General features: G+C 44.0%; 1 protein-coding gene and 1 non-coding gene across 2 annotated transcripts in view; one reads left to right on the top strand and one right to left on the bottom strand.

Moving 5' to 3' along the window:
* The window catches only part of rab6ba (RAB6B, member RAS oncogene family a), a 46884-nt gene that overhangs the window by 8084 nt on the left and 17258 nt on the right, over window positions 1-21542 (bottom strand). Inside the window, exons 2-5 of the mRNA XM_070960400.1 lie at window positions 18878-18936; window positions 7495-7548; window positions 6815-6920; window positions 5339-5450 (exon numbers count right to left, since the gene is read on the bottom strand). Of these exons, the coding sequence (XP_070816501.1) occupies window positions 5339-5450; window positions 6815-6920; window positions 7495-7548; window positions 18878-18936 (331 nt within the window). The remainder of the gene's footprint in view (window positions 1-5338; window positions 5451-6814; window positions 6921-7494; window positions 7549-18877; window positions 18937-21542) is intronic.
* On the top strand, window positions 10915-11006 carry trnar-ucu (transfer RNA arginine (anticodon UCU)). The gene is given in 2 exon segments: window positions 10915-10951; window positions 10971-11006. It is a non-coding gene; the product is annotated as a tRNA-Arg (tRNA).

Below are 21542 nucleotides of genomic sequence, written 5' to 3'. Positions count from 1 at the left end.
CTACACAAAGACTCGCAGCAAAGGTCTCTATTTACTGCTGAAGCTCCTGTTACTCGAGGCTGGTGAGGACACACCAGACTTAATTAGCTAATGACTGAGAATGATTAATTACATTGTCCTGCAAGAAATTAATAACAGCCAATTTGCATTACATTTTAATGACTCTGGCAGTGATTGTTTGGCTCTGGCTGTGAAACGGAGACTGTGTCAGGTGCAAATTAACACAGAGAGATCGGTGCCGTCCTGCTGAGTCCACAGCCAGCAGGTTCGTTAAGACGACTGGCTTAAATCAACCTGCCGCATAACCTCTGACTGTCGGCTCCACACAAAGGGAGCCTCAGCTGTGCATTAACACAAAAATACCACTTCTTTACTCTTTGCTCAACACACCCACATTAACAAGTTAACTTCGCCTGTTGTGCGAAGCAGCAGAATTATATTGAACTGATCCTGCTCTCCTTCAATAACTCCTCCTTTGCATCACAGGCCAGAAGAGAGAGAAATTCGGTCTTTGTGAGACTGAAGCTTCTGCGACGAGGAAACACTGCGCTGAAGATGTATTTACATAATAACACCACCTGACAGAGCTGCACCAGTGCTGCTGTGGCTATTTCTGGATGCATGCGTCTGAGTTCTGACTTAAACGACACAGAGGCTCGTTCGTCGTCAGGCAGGCGGTTGGCGAGAAAATTGCATAATGGATGTGCAATATGTGGCGTCGTAGCAACTTTCATACACGCTAGCTGGAGTTTGGAGCTTCAGAGCAGTTCTGTCCTGAAACACGACGTCAGCTCTCACTTAAGGCGGTCACAGCTCCTCAACAGCGTCTGCAAATACGGGATATAACATATGCAAGTATGTAGGATGAACGAGGCAAATAAGGGATCTTTGCTTCCTGTTTCTTTTTATTTCTTTTTTTTTTTTAACCACTCATTCTATTAGAAGTGAAAACGCTCTGATTAACTCACTGAGCACGTTAAACGCTGCACACTGGCGACCCCTGAAGCACAGGGTTCACTTTCAGGTTCGTGTTTCACGCGTAGAGCCCTGCATGGTCAGACACCTGTGCACACCTCTGACCTGCTGCATCCTTATATCACCTGTAGGTCACTCACGACTGACTGGACGTCCCTCATGTTTGACACCTTTAAAAAGCAGCAGCTGCTGTCTGATCTTTGTAATTTGTTTTTATGGTCTTATTTTTAATAATTTTCCTCTTGTGAAACGCAACGCAACACAATAAGCTTTACAGCTCAGCACCAAAGAGCAGCCAGACACAGTTAGCAACTAGCTAGTAAAGCACTAACCGGAGCTTTTAATTGCCAAAGAGCCAGATATTTCCCTCAGGAAATAGAGCTAACAGAGGAGTGAGTACTGGACTTATCCAGGTGGCCATAAACACAACAGCAGGTCAGTAAATCACCTGAAGCTCTCATGAAGGCTCCAGATCCCTGAGGCTGATTGTATTAAGTGAAAGAACACTGACTTAAGCACGGACTCCACTCAGAAGAAAAGAGCTGAGCGAGATCCTCAATTCATACACTGACTTAACCAGTTCAGCTTTGAGAGTCCCTGAGCTGCTTCCTGTCAGCCACATGACGCTCCACTCGGCTGATGCTGCCTTCTGCACGGTGCACACCAGGTTTCTGTCACGCAGAGCTCCAGAGACTCTGCAGCACCTAAACTCAGCGTACTTTAACTCTCCTTGGCACTGAGCATTGTGAAAAGCTCCACCACGCATGAATGAACAAACAAGCAGAGAGAGAGAGAGCAGAGACTCTCCTCTTAAACGACGGATAATCAAAGCATCACATCACAGCGAGGCAATACCCATGATTCTCTGCTTCTTCAGAGGTGGGTTAGGTACGTCAGAGCTGAAAGACAATAGAGTTTGACTTAGTTTATGATGGTTTTTAAAGGTCCAGCTGCACACACGCAGCCAGCGAGGAGCACATTTAACGTGTCACAGGACATCACCGCCAGATATTTGACGACTTTCAGCTTGTTTTTCAACATCAGCCGCGTTGTTCACGGCGCTGTCAGATCCTGAGCCAACTCGCGCTGACACGGGACGCACACGCACTGCTGGTTCTTCTTCATCTGATGTACATTTCTACAATTTCACACAATGAATTCAAATAAAATCACCATCAGTTGGATGTGACAGCTGCTGCTTAAAGGCCCTCTCGTGTAGCATCGAACACGTGACGGCGCCCTCAGTGACAGCAGCATTTATCATCTCCTGCATGTGGAACAGTCACTGGCATGCGCACCCACATTTGCATGAAGAGCGCCACTATGAATAACTTCAATTTCCTCTGCAACAAATGAAACAAAAAGGTGAAAAAAAGGTAGAAATCATTTAGAAGATTCAGAAAGACCCGTCAAGACTGGAAACGGGAGCACTGAAAAACTGCAGGACACTAGTTTAAAAAAAGAAGAACCAGACTTTCTGCCTCGTCGTTGTTTGCCTCCAAAAACCAGTCAGCTGCAGTGGCAACTTCATAAAAGGAATTTAATAAAAGCTATTTTTGGTGAAATGGAAGTTCTCACTATATTGGCATGCTGTTTTCACTCAGAGGACTGACGGAGCTTCACATGGAGCAACAACGATCACCTGAAGCTCAACATCACCTCAACCAATCAGCTTCTGCTGGACTACAACGCTTCAAATATGGACGCTGCTGCAGAAAAGCTACAGACTGTAAAACGTGGACGCTTCACACACACGTTCAACAGAAGATCTGAACAATCAGCTCAGTTTGAAGGAGGACAGACAAGATTAGAGTCACCAAATCAGCATCTGACCAAATGTGAAACATGGTCACAATCTGAATAATCTGAATAATGGCCAGAGAAGAAGAAGAAGAAGAAGAAGAAGAAGAAGTTGTTATGACATCACAGTGAAGCTGACCTTTGACCTTCTGGATTTAAAACGCCATCACACTGACCTTTGACCTTCTAATTCTAATCAGTTCATGCTTCAGTCTAAGTGGACGTTGGTGCTGAATTTAAAGAAATTAAATAAAGGCCTTTAAAAAAGCCTCTTTGATTTTTCTGCACTGGTTCGGGCAGAAAGCCATCAGGCTCACACACTAAACTGCAGTTAAGATCAATTCCATAGAAATTAAAGAGAAAAGGTCGAGTTGTTTTCAGCTCACTGTTTTTCTGGGGGCTCAAAATAATAAGCTAAATAAATAATAATATAATGATAATATAATTTCACTCAGCACCATACCTAATCCTGTTGATTAATATAACTTTAGAGTGAATTTCATGCTATGACCAGTTTGCTTCCAGTACAGTACTGATACCATCTTAAATACCACATCATGAAAACAGAAGGGACACTTTACTCTTGTCCAGTCTTCATGCACCTCTGCAGTCTCAGTCTCAAAAACCAAAGCCTTTGCTTTCGTTCTGTTGTCACAGCAGCATTTTATTGACAGATCCAGTGAGATACAGCCTGGAAAGTACAACCACCAGCAGTTTTCCTGCTTCCCCCTCAATCTGAGACAAAAGAATGCCATTGGGATGTTTTTTCTGCAGCCTGAAGTGTGTCCACGACATGCTAATGCTGTGAATCTTAATGTCCGTGCGCAGGCAAATCATGCTGACAATAACAATCAAGCCGGTGCATGTGCGTGTGGTTAATGCATGGTTGCTCTCCACAGGAAGAAACATTAGGGGTGGAAATGCCCTCCTGACCCCTCTAACAAACCTGACATTCAGTGTGGCTGTGTGGATAAAGAAGAAAGAGATCAGGAAGTATCCACCATCACTGTTTAAGTCAGTCCACTGTTTTCTTAAAATGACACTAAGCTCAGTCGACCAGACCAGGAAGTAGATGGTCAGTCTGTTTCAGCAAAGCACTGACTGGGACTGCAGCAAAGAAATAAACCAGAAACCTCAACAGATGTCAGGACAGGATGTCCCAGAGGACTGAAATTACTTAAGACAGCAGAACAGCAATAATACAGATGGACGACATATTCATGGAGCACATGAAGTGTTTGTCAGCCTCCAAACTGCAGCTCAGAAATATGCAACTAATGATGACTAATGAGTGCTAAACCCATGAGAACTAAAGCATGTGCTTAAAACATGCATGCAAATACACGTTACATGTAAATGTCTTCACTGTGGTCTTCAGCCAAGCTAGCAGCTCTGAGACTGTACTAAGACCCAGCAGTGTGTTGACATAGATGCTAAGATCAGCATGCTAACATGCTGATGTTTAGCAGGTATAATGTTTACCATGCTCACATGTTAGCGTGTCAGCATGCTAACATTTGCCGATTCATGTTCTGCAGAGTAAAGCTCACAGAGGGACGGAGACAGACGGTGTTTGCACACGATGCTTGAATTAAATAAACTAACTGTGCATGTTTTTCTTTATGTGACGTTACGTGGACAGGTAAGAAAAATGATGACCCATCTCAAAACACTTCCTGGTAAAATAAAGGTCCAATAGAAAAAGCAGAAACTCGACAGGTTGACAGTTGAGTCCACAGATGTCAGAGAATAACAAATGAAGGTGAAGTGGTTCATCTGGTTAAAAGACGTCAGAAGTTTGACTTTTACATGAAAAAATGAGGCAACATTAGGACTGGAGATGTGCCAGACGCTCATGTTCCATCTCAGTTTGACGTTTTACTGATTTTTTAATCTGTAATCTGTATCAAGCCACATACTGTACAGTACGCACCATTAACACGTTCTGGCACGATGACACAAACCGTTTTATGGTTCACTTCTCCCTTTATTCTGCTCTGTTCTTCCACTCTTATACATTTCTATATATTTCTGCCTCATTTCATTTTTACTCTGCTTCTCCAAGCATTTCCTTTCCAAATCAATTTCTTACACGCTCTTTTCACCTCACCACAGAGACCGATCACGTCTATACGTACAGATATGTACACGTGAAAAGAAATCCCCTGTGCACACCAGCGGTGTCACCGGGGGCTCAATCACTGATGTGTTCACCCAAGCAAGCAATAATTTTCTCATTTAAAAGCAGTAACAGCAGGTGAGTTGCTTCATGTTCCACCATAATTACCATAACATCACATAACCAGTTATGCTAATGAGTCTATTCATTTGGATATTTGATATATGATGTGGCTAACATTCATTTCTCACACCTGTCACCATACAACACTGAGGCGGTGTTAATATTAAACTCACATGGGAAAGTATTACCTGGACCCAAATCATCAGTTCTCTCTCATTAATATTCAGATTTATTCAGTAAGATGCTCTGACATCTAATGAAATCACTGACTCTGCAGGGGAGCCCGACGTTTCCGAGGCGGGTTCAGTCGTGACGACGTACCTCTTATCTGCCAGGTCTGTTTTGTTGCCGACGAGCATAATGATGACATCACTTCCTCTCTCCGTTCTCACGTCCTCGATCCACTTTGACGTCTGCTGGAATGAATTAATGTCTGTTGAAAAGGAAAAAGGGAAGAAACAAAGCGGAGTCAGATTAAAGAGGCTGTTTGTGCGGCGCTCAGCACGCTGACACCTCTGCAGCTCCACAACATTCACGTGTCAGCTGGATGTTCACACCACGGCACGCTCGCCGTTTTCACAACAGCTGGCAGGAAGTGAACCGCTGATCCAAATGAATGAATGTTTCAAAGTACATGGAGCTAATTATTATTAATGAAGAAAATACAACAAAAAAAAAACAACCCATGTGGTCGATCATGTTCAAAAGCTGATGAATGAAATGTATGATTCACAGAACTGGAATTAAACAATACATCCATGTTATACTGTCCACGTCCGGCTCTGCAGCGTGTTAAAGTGACTCCGCTGAGTACGCAGGCTTGCTGCCATGCAGACTAATGGTCACACGGTCTTCTCAGACGGCGAATTTGATTGAGAAAGACCCCACGTCTTTGCATGGTTTTGGGGACGGCGACTCATATTTTTCCATAACATCAGGAGTAAAATTCTCTTCCTGAGGGCAGCCGTGTTACAGTCTTTGCTCTTTTAAAAGATTAAACAGAAGCCCCTGACAGATCTGAGAGAGAATAATGTCACTTTCCGTCATGGAAAATGTTAAATATTCCTGCCAGCCAACTGGAAATAAATGATATGGTTTCACAGGGTTTTAGCTGTATGGATGAGCCAGGGCCATGTTGGACTGCGCTACAGCAGAATGAAACAGCTTGGTGAGGCTTTCGGGATAATCTGTTCTGCCTGTACGGGTTCTTCTTTCACATTCAGTCATCCCACATGATGTAAACTGTTAGTAGATTTTATCATCAAAAGAAAAAATAAATGTCTATGTTGGTACCAAACAGACATGTGCAGGTATGTTGTGTTGAATGTGCTGCAGCTGAGCAGCTAGTTAGCTATGTAGCCTACAAACTAATGCTAGCAGCGTACTCTTCTTCTGTGAATGGACACTTGGTCAGAAAGGTGGAGAAGAAGACGTGCGGTCATGTTAGATGAGACGAAGGCTTTAGCAGAAAGGCTAATGTGGTTGTTGTGACCGTCTGCTCAGCCTACGACAGACACTGACATCACTGCTTTATATCACTGGTTGTATTGAAGCAAGGCCTCCATCCACACAGACGGATATTCTGATGAATTGGTAAATTAGGGTGCACCATCATGCAACCAAAACATATAATTGGGTTGCTAATTTTTCCTCCAAAAACACAGAACATGTGGTTTACAGAATGCATGTTTACTTTAGCAGGTAATCTGAGATGACGGGACATGCAACAGAAAAAGGCTAACAGGTGAGCAGAAAAGCGTAAGAATGACATTCAAATATCCGATAGGGGACACTGACTTGTGATATCGTAGACCACCACGGCCACAGTGGAGTCCCGAATATAGCTGGGAATGAGGCTCCTGAAGCGCTCCTGTCCCGCTGTGTCCCAGAGCTGCAACCTCACCTGTGGTTCAGAGAGAGAAAGCTGAGGAGGCTGAGATTATTCAGATAGTCAGAGAGCCTGGAAACAGAAGGCTCCCCACACACACACACACACACACACACACACACACACACACACACACACACACACACACACACACAAAGCTCACACAACACATACGCACACACACACACACAAAGCTCACACAACACACACACACACACACACACACACACACACACACACACACACAAAGCTCACACAACACATACGCACACACACACACACACACACACACACACACACACACAAAGCCCACACAACACATACGCTGTCAAGGTTGCACTGCTGTAGGAAAGATTCCTCCAGATAAACAGACATGCAGACAGCTTTGATTGAATTCATCCACTATCATGAGCTCGAAAGCCGACGTGCTGCTGATCAGTGCCGCTGGGTGACGTCTCAGTGCATGCATTACTGTAGTGATGAGCAGCTCTACAGTATGTGCTTCTATCTGAGCTCCTGCACTGCTGGCACATCGCAAACATTTAACATCTCCATCATGACATTATACAGCTGTGAGTGAAGTTCTTACCGTTCGATCTTCCAAGTACATGGTTTTCGACAGGAAGTCGATTCCAATTGTGGCCTAGCATAAGGAAAGAAGACATCCATGCATCAGCATCACTGTAAATACCTTGAAAAGCAAAGAACAGAGTGTTTACTGTGAAACTGAGGAGGAGGAGTACTGTAAGGTTCATTACGGTCCTGATCACATCACATCGCGGCATGCAGGGACCTAATACACAATTCAATCCAGAACAGCGCTGCAGATAAACGAAGCATTTGTGAAGCCCATGATGTTCAATTTTAGTGGATTTCTGAATCCAATGTCTCTGGTGTCTATTGATTGATCATGAAAGGCAGTTAGCTTTTTAATTGGAGCAGCTACCGTTGTGCAAATACTCCAACAAACAGAACGACTGTATTTCTTCGATATGTTGAGCGTTTAATGTGTTTTTTATTCTTAAAACTTAAAATCAGCCCACATTATCCATTTCTAAAAGCAATCGAATCATTCCCTCATTGTGCCATGAGGCAGATGGCACTGTGTTCCCTCTTTAAAGGATGTTTACTTTCCGCAGCCAAGCCTGCAGCTTTCAGCCTTTCAGCCTGCTGCGATATCATCAGGTGTTCTGGCTCGGGCAAATCGAAGCCGAGGAATCAATGTTAAACTGCAGAATCTGGATTTGTTAGTCTGACTGATCCCAGAACTGTTCAGCTCTGGACATGTGGCAATGAAACTTCAGATCCCTGTGAATCTTAAAGACTTCTAAGAACAAAAGGTGTGAGAGTCAGAGGAGTCTGGAATCAGAGAGGTTTAATGGTGGTGGAGGCAGATGTGGTTCGTGACCCTTTCGTGTGGTGCGTCCAGATGTTTGTTGTCTCGGTGAGAGTTGGGGACGAGGGCGTAAAGGACAGAGGCTGCTGAGGTACTGACGGGGTCATTCCTCCTGAACGTTCCTCAGGTCGTTTGTTCCTCTCACCCATATGGAACACAATGGGAACATGACAGAGGGCCTCATGCTCGCAGGGTGAGGCAACATTTTACCTTGAAACTTGAAATTTGAACGGAACACAATCAGAGGGTCAATGTGTTTTCTAAGACCACGGAAAGTAAGGGAAGCACGTGAGCCATTGACTAAAGGAATTTTAACTGAGTTTCACTAACTTAACAAAGACGGTGCTTCTAACAAACAAATGCTGCCAGGTTAATTTAGACAACACCAAATAAACTGCACACGAAATCAAAGAAATCCAAAACACCACGGCCCGGTGCCAGGAAGGAGGGAGGGTCGAGACCACCGGGACGAGGTGAGGTTATCCAACCTGAACACAGAGGCCCCCAACCCCCTGATGACCCCACGACACAGCAACCCCGGGCAGAGACCCCGAGACCGTCACGTATGTCCACAAAGCTCTGACCTGGGGAACAACGGACACAGGCAACATAAGACCCTGAGAACACAGAGACCTGGTAACTTAGGAACCTTAGAACATAGGACCCTGAGAACACAGAGCCCTGGGAACAACAGTCCCTAGGAATATAGGACCTGGACACATAGAACCCTGGAAACATAGGACCCTGAGAACAGATGACAATGAAAACATAGTACTGTGGGAACACAGGACTCTGGGAACATAGGGACCTGAGAGCATAGAACCCTGGGAACATATTACCCTTAGAACATGTGACCCTGAGAAAACAGATCCTGGGAACATAGTACTCTGGGAAAACAGGACCCTGGGAACATAAGAACCTGAGAACATAGGACCCTCAGGACACATAGCCCTGGGAACACAGAAACTCGGGTACATGGAGCCCTGGGAACATAGGAACCTTAGAACATTTGACCCTGGGAACACAGGACTCTGGTAACACAGACAGGCTCCCGGACTGTCCCAGGATTACGCGGCGGTCTCTAGTTGCATGTTTAAAGCCTGGGTGACCCCAGCCTGCAAACGAAAGCCTTGCCAGCTGGAGCACGAGCTGCAGACGAGGCTGACAATCAACTGTCTGCAGACGAGGCTGACGGAGAACCAGCTGTCTGCAGACGAGGCTGACGGAGAATCAACTGTCTGCAGACGAGGCTGACAGAGAACCAGCTGTCTGCAGACGAGGCTGACGGAGAACCAGCTGTCTGCAGACGATCCAGTTTCCGACCTGCATGTAGCAGTCGATACAGTTCATTCATTGTACCGAGACACATTCTGATACGTTTGTACCCATCTGTGACTAAGCAGGCGATGTATCGGCTGTGTTTGTCTGTGCTCGGCAGTCCAGCGGGGCGCCCACTGCCCACTTTGACAGAACTGGGCATCAGCAGCTCGATCACGCTCTGGTTTCCTCGGCGATGCCAGCGACCACAGTGGACCAGCTCAGAGAGTCTGGCATGAAGACAGGACGTCATTTATACTCCTGCTTTACACTCAGTCAGATCAAGAAGAGCTAAGCTGAAAATAAACAGCCTCAAAGAATTAAAATTATAAAGTACTTGATACAAGATTATAGTGAGTGAATTTTTTTTTTTTGGCTGTATCAGCCACAAAACAGACAGGTGGATTATATGAACTTCCAAAATAAATCCCCTGTTTATTCTGGCAGAATACTCTGTCAAAGTATTTCATAACTTCATGTCTTTCTGTCACTCGGATGCATAAGAGACTGAAAACATGATTGATCTGGAGTGATATCAGCGACACAGTAGTCTGAATGAATGAAACGTATGGAGATGCTGCAGGACGTTTTGGGGGGACGGAATAGACACTGTAGGCTTTTTTCTGGTCCCAGTTTAAATATAGAATCCCACACAGACAGCTATACATGAACAGATTAGATCAGCAGAAATTATTAATATTCCTTTTAAATATTTAAGCAGCGCACACTGCTAGAAGAAAGACCTCTTACAGCTCTGAGGGCCATTCTGCCAGGAAAAAGGCAAAAAACGCTTTAAACCGATGGAACAGACTTCACTCAATATCTTTTCATTTTAACTTGAATGTTTCCTTTGGTCACTTTGGTCTTAAGATATTCTTTCATGTATGAAATCATCATTAAAAGAACTGATTTTGATGATTCTGCTGATTCATCAACATTAACATTGATAGAAATATGCAGAGCCCTGTTAATCAGCAGGACTGATGAGTGAAATGTAAATCATTAATTACAAACCAGTTTGCCGTCTCTTTTCCATTGATTGGACATCCTGCGTCTCCATCCTCCACATGTCTGCACACCAAAAATTTGCGAGCATTTCATGTTCTGGATATGATTTGATTGTGATATCGAAGATAATGATGCTCGACTGAACACGCTGCTGTGATGTCGTCCCACTGTTTGAGTAGGGGAGACACTGCCAAAAAATACATTTTTAATTTAAATTAAATGTTCACACTCTCCTATAAATGTCATATATCAGCCTGCGGGTAGGTTGTGTTCTGTGGCACATCAAGAGGCTCTGTGGCGCAATGGATAGCGCGTTGGACTTCTAGTCAGCTCCAGGAGGAGAGATTCAAAGGTTGTGGGTTCGAGTCCCACCAGAGTCGACCTTTAACTTAAGTGTCATCTTGAGACTAAGTCGTCCAGGCTGACTCTCTCCTGGAGACTGTGACTTCACTCCTCATACCCTCTCCTACACCCTGCTGTCCCTTGGCGATCATATTGATTAACCACGATGGACGATCTGAAAATAGAAACCAACCCTCCTCCTGACCTGAGTCATCACAATTAAATGCCACCAATCAATAGTTATCAGACAGTGTGAGCGGTGAAACTAACTGACTTTTTAAAATGACGCTGGAAATCACAGGTAGGTAAAACACTACTGCATTCAATCAGGTGGAAATGAAGGTGACGTCATTGGACTGACACACGGGGGAGGTGTGCTGAGCGATACCAGAACAAACATCCCTGCTCCACTTCTCCTGAGCGAGTTAAAAAATACACTCAGACAGTGAATCTGAATTCTGAAAGGAGGTAATATGATCACGTTTTATATCAAGGTAGTTAGCAATTAGTAGCTCTTTATTAGTCGTTATAAAGTGCTTATTAATGCCTTATTCTACATGATCGTATCCTACAACTACTGCACGAGGCTATTTCCTTCAATAACCTCATAATTACTGCTGACTGATGGTAAGGATGTTGTTGTACATGAATTATGATATAAATAACTTCACCCTAACCCCCAAAATAAGGCATTAATAAGTGCTTTATAATGACTAATGAAGACACAATATTCTCCTAATGCTTGCTAATAAGCAACTAGTTAATGTTCTTAATATAAAGTGTTAGCAGAATGATTGATAATCAAACACTTCAGGATGATTGTCGGTGATCAGTCTTTGAGACCACACACATACTGTCTCTCAGCCCATGTCTTTATACTGAGCACAGGCTCAGGGTTCACCTGCTCAGAGGTCCTGGAGGACGAGGCCTGCAGTATAATCCAAAATAATTCATATCTGAGGAGTTTGCGCTGACATTTAGGCCACCGAGAAACGCTGCATTTGGCTTTAATCTCCACACAAAACTTAAACAAATGCTTGATTTTGAACTTTCAATCCTCTTTCCATTGTGGTATTTCTGCTTTTACGTAAGCAGAGAGCCTGAATACTTCTTCCACCACTCGGCTCCCACCAGGACTTTCAAGGTCCTCCATCTGGCAGGAACGGCTCCTAAACCAACAGACCTTGATTCACAGTGAGCGTACTGGCTTTCGCTCACAGCGCCATGTTTGACAGCAGAATGTGAACGCACAAATCTGATTAATCTGAAGCACAAGAGGGAACAGATCCCTGTCTGATCACGCCTTCTTTATCAGACAGCAGCCTGTGGTTTAATATATGCACAACATAACAATTACAGCACGCTGCATTTGTACCCACAGTAATGAGCAGAGCTATTTAACTCGTTTGACTTGTGTCACAAAGCATTATGGGTAGCTCTGAACCCCACCACAGCATTCATTTAAGATGAAACCAATCTTCCAGTCGTGATAGCAGACTGGGTTGTTGTTGCAGCAGCAAAGAGAAAAATGGAGGAGATAACGGAGGATCGGGGCTGCAGCTAACAATCCTTCTCATATCCTCATGATTGATTATCCATCGGATGTTTTTTCGATTCATCCTTCAGTCTTAAAGAAAGAAGTGAAAACAATTTCCTGAAGGTGACATCTTCAATCTGTTTGTTTTCTAAGAGCAACATTTCCATTGGTTAATAATTCAGCTGTTGTAAGAAAAGCAGCACATCACATCAGAGAAGCTGGAAACTGACAGCGTTTGGTGTTTTCGCTTGACACTCCACTAAAATATTGATCAATTATCAAAGGTGCTGCAGAGCAATTTTCTCTTGATTGACTAATCTATCGATTGACGAATTGTTTCAGCTCTACAGACGACATAAATGGTAATCTGAAAATAAGTTTAGATGTATTGTCTCTAACTGTTGACAAATATCCTGCTTTAGGGCTGAAAATTATGATTATTCATCCGAAATTACTCATTTTCTCAAATTATAGGTTAAATGTTTAGTCTGAAAGCTGGCAAAAAACAGGGAAAATTTCAATTATAATTTCCTAGAGTCCAGGATAATGTCTTGAAGTGGTTGTCTTGTCTAAAAAGGACAATTTATTATCACGCAAGACAAAGAAAACGAGCAAATCCAATGACAAACAATTCTCTACTAATCAATTCATTGTTTTAGTTCGATACTGTTTACTCAAAAGGGGCAACACAAATCAGATAATGTGGAAAATTATCTCAAAAATAAAACATTTAAATGTGATTAAACTGCAGAAAGAGGACCATGGTGGTATTAAGCCAAATTTCACACTTTCAGTCTGTAAGTGTGACATTTCGTATATTTCTGAAATGTCCAATAAATCAGATTCACCAGATGCTACACTGAATAGCGGCGTATTTGGCGGAGCAGACAGATGCAGTCACAGCCTGGTGGCCAGGCCTGACTGACAGCTCCACCACAGCTGACAAAGGCATTCAGCCTCTGGAGGGCTCTGAGCCCTTTAGCATGTGCTGCCAGGCAGTGAGGACGCCTGCCTCTGTCTCTCTCGGCTGGGTGGCTGCTTGATGGGAGTCTGCTGCTTTAGAGGGAGCAAATCTGGCCTTAGTCATCCTCCTGCTGACTAAAGCCGCTACCAACCACACTCGGTTTCATCTTTCTCATGGCCCCCGGTCTCTAAATATACTGCTGCTCTTCCTTCAAGCGAGTGAACTGGATCTGCTCAAATCTGAGAGGCTGACGTAGATGAAAACAAAAACATGTGGTGATTCAGTACGTAGGCCTGGAAAGCGTGACTTCATAAACCTTCTCATCAGGACAGATGTCTCCTGCAGGCTCACATCCGTAGCATCTTTTCCACCCTCGCTGGGTGACTCCAGCCCCCCCTCTGTGCAGCAGCATAAACACTCAAACTGAGCTAATGCATGCAGCATTTTAATTAATACTCAAAGGTCTCGAGAGATGAGCTCGAAAAAAAACGCAAAATCATTCACAGCCCTAACCTGTCACCGGGCCAGGGAGGAGAAAGAAGAGGCATTAAGGCACGAGGGGAGAGGGTGCAGCATGCAAGCGCACACACGGGAGAACACACATTTACTGTAAGAGAGAGCGAGCTTTGATCTATGGCTGCACAGCAGAGGTTATGGCACACATAACAAAATCATTAATCCGCTCTCGGAAAAGAAAAACCAAGAAGGGATGAAGAGGAAGTTTTGTGGACGAAGGGTTAAGTGGTGCATTCAAATAGCTTCCATTCACACAAATAAAAAGACCAACTCATTTCCATACTCCTACCTGGCTGCTGTTAGCATCTGAAGCGCAGGCCATTACAACAGGGCAGAGACTGACATACAGCAGCATATAGAGACATTATTGAAAAAGCAGATGCTATCTGTCTGTATGCAGCTGTCTGCCCACTTACAATAAGAGGACATGGCTGAAAAAGCCAGAGTGAGGAGAGCTCTCCGTCCCTTCAGGCCTCATCACAACCAGGCCAGTACATCGGGCCATTTGTCAAGGAAACCACATTTCTTCTTCAGAGTGACTGCACTGCTGACTCTGATGGCGGCTGGGTTTCAAAGTCAGAATTTATCCAGCTGCATTCAGGTTGGGAGTTACAGCTGTGGCCTTGGTGCAGCACAGACCGCACACAGCAACAGACGGCCACGTTCACTACAGCTTATGGTACTTAGTGAACATGATGCAGGAAATGATCATGTCGCATTTACCCTCCATGCACGTCGATGGTAGACTGCGCACAGTCTCACACGGGATCCTGAAGAGTCATTGTGAGGCTCAGTGACAGCGGTTGCAGGCGTCGCCATCTTGGCAGTGCCTGACTCCGCTTAACTCCTGGCTAATCCAAAAATGAGCAAAGAGGTGGAGCCGAATGAAGCCTGGGTGCTCAAAGCTAGTGGCTAGCTGTCACTCAAAGACGATGCCCATAATTATGCATAACTTTAAGCCTTAAAAGAGAGAGTTATATAAAAAGTCACCATTCAATGTACCAGACTATAAACATACACATGTCTGCTGTAAAGATGGGCATTTTAATACGGGGGTCTGTGGGGGAGCTGCACGGTGGCGCAGCAGGTAGCGCGCGTGCCTCACAGCAAGAAGGTTGCCGGTTCGATCCCCAGGTCAGGTGGGGCCTTCCTGAGTGAAGTTTGCATGTTCTTCCCATGCATGCGTGGGTTCTCTCTGGGCACTCCGGCTTCCTCCCACAGACCAAAAACATGCTCATTAGGTTAATTGATGACTAAATTGTCCGTAGGTGTGTGTGTGAATGTTTGTTTGTCCTTGCATGTGGCCCTGCAATCGGCTGGCGACTGGCTCAGGGTGTACCCCGCCCCTTGCCCATTGTAGCTGGGATAGGCCCCAGCCCCCCGCAACCCCGAAAGGGATATAGATAATGGATGGATGGGTCTGTGGGGATGAATTTTTGGAACTGACCTCAAGTGTCCATTGGAGGAGCTGCAGTTTTTGGCTTCATTTTTCAGTCCTGAAGGATGCAGCTTGTTCATGTATCATAGGTCTTATTTATGAAGACATTAATCTGACTACAGTGATAACATACTGAATGAAACTGAAGTGAAACAGAGCAGGTGTTTTCAAAGTCTGCCACTCCTAGCTGAGGAATAATCATGTCCAAAGTTCCATCTTTGGAACTGCTGAAGAGCAGCTCATCATAATTTGGGGGGTATACAGTAATATTATGTTATAATGTTGAGTGGAATCATGGGTTAAGCAAGTTATGCTGTGCGGTACAAGTCGTATTTTTATCTTATGTTTATCTAGATTTCGGCCAACTGGCACCACAGAAAGCCTGCCAAATTAGCTATTAGCAGTTCCTGATTGCAGAGTACCCATGGATGTTCAGACAACTGTCACTGGATTACTTTGACACTGAAGAAAACTCAAAAATGGCGTCATGAGCATTTATTGATATTTATCCGACACAGACACATTGGTATCCTTAGAAAATGTATAGAAATCTGTGCATGATGTCTCAGTGTTTACAGCTTAAAAAAAAACAAAAACAAAAACTTAAGCTCTGCTTCCTCACCCCCCAACTCTCCTGTGGCCACCCGGAGAGGAACACCTCACATTCTGAAAAGCTCTGAAATAGTGATAAACCTCCCAACGTCACTGTGTTAATGGACAGTTTGGGTCCAGGACTACTAAGTAAGGACTATAGAGACATCTCTCAACTCTATCAGCTACCCAGCCAGCAAAAACTCCCCTTTTTAACCAGAATCCATGAACCGATTCATTTACTTTCCCAGCACTGAGACACTGAGAAGGTAAGATGTGTAAAAAGCAGTTAGGAAAAGTTAGCATCCCAGACTTCGAGTTCACAGCCCAAATATAAGCCTGTTCCACAGCAATTTGTGACAAAGACATGTTTAAAGAAACATCTATGCATCCTGGAGATTCAGCAGCTTAACAACACAAAGACATGAGCCCTAACAGTCAGTGTGAAACGTCTGCCTCTGTAGTCTTTCCTGACTTATGAATGTAGAAATATAAGAGGATCCACCAGCTGCTGTGAAAGCGCAGCATCACAGAGCTAACAGACAATTTAATCCACACACAATGAGCCATCCAAATCTCATTACAGCACACAACAGTCCTTGTGCGAAAGCTGAAGAATAGACATGTTTTTTTCCTTTTCGGGGGTTAGCAGGATGCAGTGAGGCCAATGAAGACAAGTCTGTGTACCAACACTGTAAACACAATAAAAGCTAACTGATGTTTGGATGTTGATGCTGTGCTCTTCATGCTGTGCAGCTCTTCAAATCAACATATTGGGAAATATGAGTATTTGCTTTTTAGCGGAGAGTTAGATGAGAATCTGTCTGTTACATATACAGCTAGAGCCAGCAGCTGGTTAGCTTAGCTTAGCACAAAGACTAGAAACAGAGGGAAACTGCTAGCCTGGCTCTGACTAATTAACACAACATACTGTACCTTCATAAACTTCCTAAAGTCAACAAACCTGATATGACATGCTTATAAATTAGCTTCAGAGGTGCTCGCAGGTGGATTTTGTGACATTCAGATATCTAGTAGCTAGGCTAGCCAGTGCTACAAAAACAAAGCCAGAGGCAGGTTCGCTGTTTCTGTTTCAGGTCTTTGCGGTGAGCTAAGCTAACCAGCTGCTGGTGGTAGCCTTATACTGAATATGAGAGTGGTATCAGTCTTATCTAACTCTGCATTAGGAAGCAAATACATTTCCCAAATGTTGACCTATTCATTAATAACTTCATTTCCAGTTTTAATTACAGATGTTAATGCAGACGAGAACAAGAAAGTCAAGTTAGACGGAAGAGGTGAGGAAAAGGGAAGCAGGCTTACATCAAGGACTGAGGCAGTCTTTAGAGACCGCTGCTGATGAGTGAAAGGAAGCCAGCCGTCTCGAGCTTTAAAAGGACCAGGAGGCTGCAGAACATTATTAACTCCACCGGCCTGACAGGAAGCCTGCTGGCCAATTTTACACCCGATGGAAATGTCTTTTCCAATTCACAGATGTGTTTAAATGAAAGAAAGAAGTCTTCAAAGTAAAACAGAGACACTGTGAAGGACGAGGGTTCTGGTCTCACCTGCAACGCTGAGCCAACCAAAAGTCTAAATCCTTAAGACGTTCAGCTGATGACAAACAGAAAATCCTCACATGGAACCAGCTGATTTGTGACTTTTTGCTTGAGAAATGATGACTAATCAGCTCTACATGCATCAATCAACCCAAACACAACGTGTTTTCAGCACACTATGCACAGTCAGGGTCTCTGCACGCACTGTATTCTTTGAGTAGTGAAGAATATTTACACAAAATCCACAAAAATTACAGAAACAACATGCAACACTTAAATCAAACACATAAAAAAAGACCCATCACGATTAGTTTAACAGAAACAAGTATATCACCATGCAAACCAGTCTAAACTGGAGATTCTCGTTAACGGTGGAAAGCCGACAGCTGCAGCCTACAGTTCGACTGCATGACGGGACTCTTCCCTCTGGCAGGCAAAACGAGACATGAAGTAGTTGCACTGAGTGATACACTGGTAAAATTATCGGCACATGACGAATAATATTCAGCGACAAATCAAGCTGCATTTCTTCCTGGAAGTTCAGCGAAAACAAAAGTTCCCTCTTGAGTTTCCTTCGTCCTCAGTTTTCTCATATCCTGATGCTATTTCAGTGTTTCTTGGGCTAATCTGTTTATGGTTTTTGCACAGGCTCATATCAATGTATGCTCCCTCAACAGAGAGCCTGAACGAGCTAAGAGAAACACACACACACACACACACACACACACACACACACACACACACACACACACACACACACACACACACGCACTCTATATGAGACTATATGAGATGGAGGGTGGAACAGCTTTGTGAGATTTATTTTAATTCCTTTTTCATAACTATGTAAGTAGATACTTTTTGCTTATAAAGCAATAATCCTGCAGGTTTTATTTAAGGGTCCTCTGCGTGCCTGCAGATGCTTGCAAAGACCCCTAAAAGAGCTGCGGCTGCATAAGCAATATTCTGTTTTTAAGATGACGAGCGAGATTAGGCTGCTTTGGAGAGCAGGGTTAGAAATGCTGATCGCCTGAGGCCACAGGGTGAACTGGATGCCGTTCAGTTCAAAGGTGTCTGTTTCGACATCCATGTTGGTTACATCTTCCTCGTTTTATACGGGCAAAAATAGATATTTCTGGTGACTTCATTTGTTTTCATGTCTTTGATCGATGCCTTTGATTCATGTGCGACTGTATGCTTCACTGTTGAAGGAAAGACACACAGCACAGTGCAGCTGAATCAATAGAGACAAAATTGATCATTAGAGGCAAAGTATTCACTCTCAGTGCTGCCGTAGCACCTACCTGATACGTGTTGTCAAAGCTGTCATACATGAACCGTGTGATCAGAGACGTCTTTCCAACTGCAAAAGAAGAAGAAGACAGAATGCATTAAATGAGGGACAAGAGGCTTCGTCTTCCTCGGGTTCAGACACTCAATAAACGCAACAGTGGGTAGTTATGGTTTCTGCCAAGGCTGTCACTGCTGCCCAGGGAGCTCATTACTGAGTGCGGGGGTGACCTGGAGGTCAGCAATGGCATCAGGTCCAGATGTAATTACAGTGCTACTGCCGCTGTTGGCATGATGTGCACTCCCAAAACACAACATTTCCCATATAACATACATAATGGGGAAAGCAGGGCGATGAGGTGCAGACCGACTGGAAACCTGAGGGAGAAGACAGTTATCCATCACTCATTCACAGCTGTCTATCATCTGCATATCATCAAAACCCAACGCCAAGCCAACACAATGATTAATGACTAATTAAGTCCACTAAAATGACAGCTGGTTGGATTTAAAGGCCCTGAAAACCTATTTCCTCAACCATCTTCTTACTGGGAGCGATGGGGTTCAACACCACCACACATTAACACACCAATCACATTGTAACAAGCTGTATTATTAACGTAACACTGAAGAAGCAGATAAACTGGATTTTTTAGTGCAGTTAGTGATAAGAATCAACAATCTGATGCAAGGGTGCCCCTATAGCTCAGTTGGTAGGGTGTGCCCAATGCATTGAGGCTGTCAGTCCTCTGCAGTGGCCGCAGGTTCGATTCCAGTCATTTGCTGCATGTCGTCCCCTCTCTCTCTGCCCCCCTTCCTGTCGTACCCTCAACTGTTGCTATCATAAAGGCTGAAAAGCCCAAAATAATTAAAATAATAATTAAATCAAAAAACAATCTGATGCAAACTCTCCAGTTTTTGAGCGCTCTGATTGAAAGAGCAAAAAAGCGCCTCACATCATTTGCATCTTTTTCCTCACTGTCCAATCAGATGAATTGAGGGGCGGGGCTTCTGTGGTGGTGTTGACAAAGTTGCTTGGAAATAACAATCATGGGCGACAAACTACTGATGCTGATTGGAGCAGAAAACAGCAGTCTGTAGTTTGAGTTAATCTAACGTCACCTTAAATGTCTCCTGAGTCAAGATATATCCAAACAAAATCCATCCTCCGCAGCCTCAGTGAGAGGCAGAGGAAGTGCCTCCACCTGTCTATTTCCAGATGTTTCACAAGAAAAAGATTTGGGAGTTCACTTCACAGTGAGGCTAAGAAAGGTGATTTGGTGGTTTCCTGGCAACGTTGAAAAGAAAATGCACCACACTACTCTTTTTTTATAAACTGTAGGCTTCAACTAAAAAAGGCAGCGCCGTCTGCATCGCACTTTGCAACCTGCAAGAAGTCCGTCTGATCGAACCTTCGTACCTGAAAGTATTCAACTATCAGACCTGATACTTGGCCGTGGGGGGAAATGATACTTAACCGAACGGCCGAAATCATTATGGAGGCGTGTTACGGTATGTGCCTGACAAATGACTGGAAAACAAGCCAACTAATTTCATATCAATGCAATAATTAATTCATCATTTTAGGATCATAAGGCACGATATATCAGAATGAATCACTTATCGAAAAGCAGGCCGGTGACACATGATCGACTCTCTGATAGATGGCGTATATGCTTTTCTGATTTTTTATCCTCAGTGGTTTCACTAATGAAGGGGACTGGAGCACAGCTAATGGGGAAGCCAGCGGGAATCAATCACATCCTCCTCTTACATCCATTTAGCCGATGATTGGCTGAGAGCTGGTGTCTTCAGTGCAGCAGGCCTGAAGTGCTTCGGTTAAGTCTAATCTGCCGGTAAACACTGACCCGCCTGCGGATGCTGCTGACCACCTCACAGTTCACCGACATTTCATCCTATTGACTTCTGACTTACGTGAGTTTCTCATCCACATACGCCCCCGACCCACAAGCACCAACTTTTTGTGCAGATGCAGATTTGTTGTTTTCAAATATTTGTGAAATTTCAATTCATTATTCATGAATTGTGCTCAAAATTTGCAAGCACAGGCTCACTCCTGACTTTAAGTCCCAGTTCATCAAATGGGCATCCACTTCCAATTGTTGACAGAGAGAGTTTTAATCAGGCAGACTAATTACATGTGTCTGTGCCCTCACTTGGTTTCCATATCTGCGAGGCAGGATCTAATGCGCAGATACTGATTATGCTAATGATCTCATGCTAATTTATAAACACATCATCTAGCTTACTTAGCTGCAGAGCTGTCCTACTTTAGATGGATACCAGCTCATTTAACACGTACTATGAGCTCAGTCCTGATCTATTTGGAATTCAGATTCCATCATGGCTCTTTTAGTAACCTCGGATCTTCTGTGCATGGAGCTGCAGGGAAACCGTTACTCAGTAAAAACAGTCAAAACATGGATTAAAAGGTGTGTTTATGGGCTCTAATGTAAGCGGCTAACACTAGTGTGGCTGGATAATTAGTTAATACAGTGACCAAGAGCTGTGTCCAAGGCTAAGAGTTAGCATAGCATAAGCTACCTACATTAGCATGTGGGTTTACTGGTTGCATTTGATTTGAAACTCACTGAGGTCCTACTAAACACTATATGACACTTTCTGTTTCCATCAGCAGCTCTGACCTTTGGGGAAGTT

This window comes from Chaetodon trifascialis, chromosome 4 (assembly GCF_039877785.1).
Source record: "Chaetodon trifascialis isolate fChaTrf1 chromosome 4, fChaTrf1.hap1, whole genome shotgun sequence".
Taxonomy (NCBI): domain Eukaryota; kingdom Metazoa; phylum Chordata; class Actinopteri; order Chaetodontiformes; family Chaetodontidae; genus Chaetodon; species Chaetodon trifascialis.
This window is presented reverse-complemented; position numbering and strand designations above follow the sequence as displayed.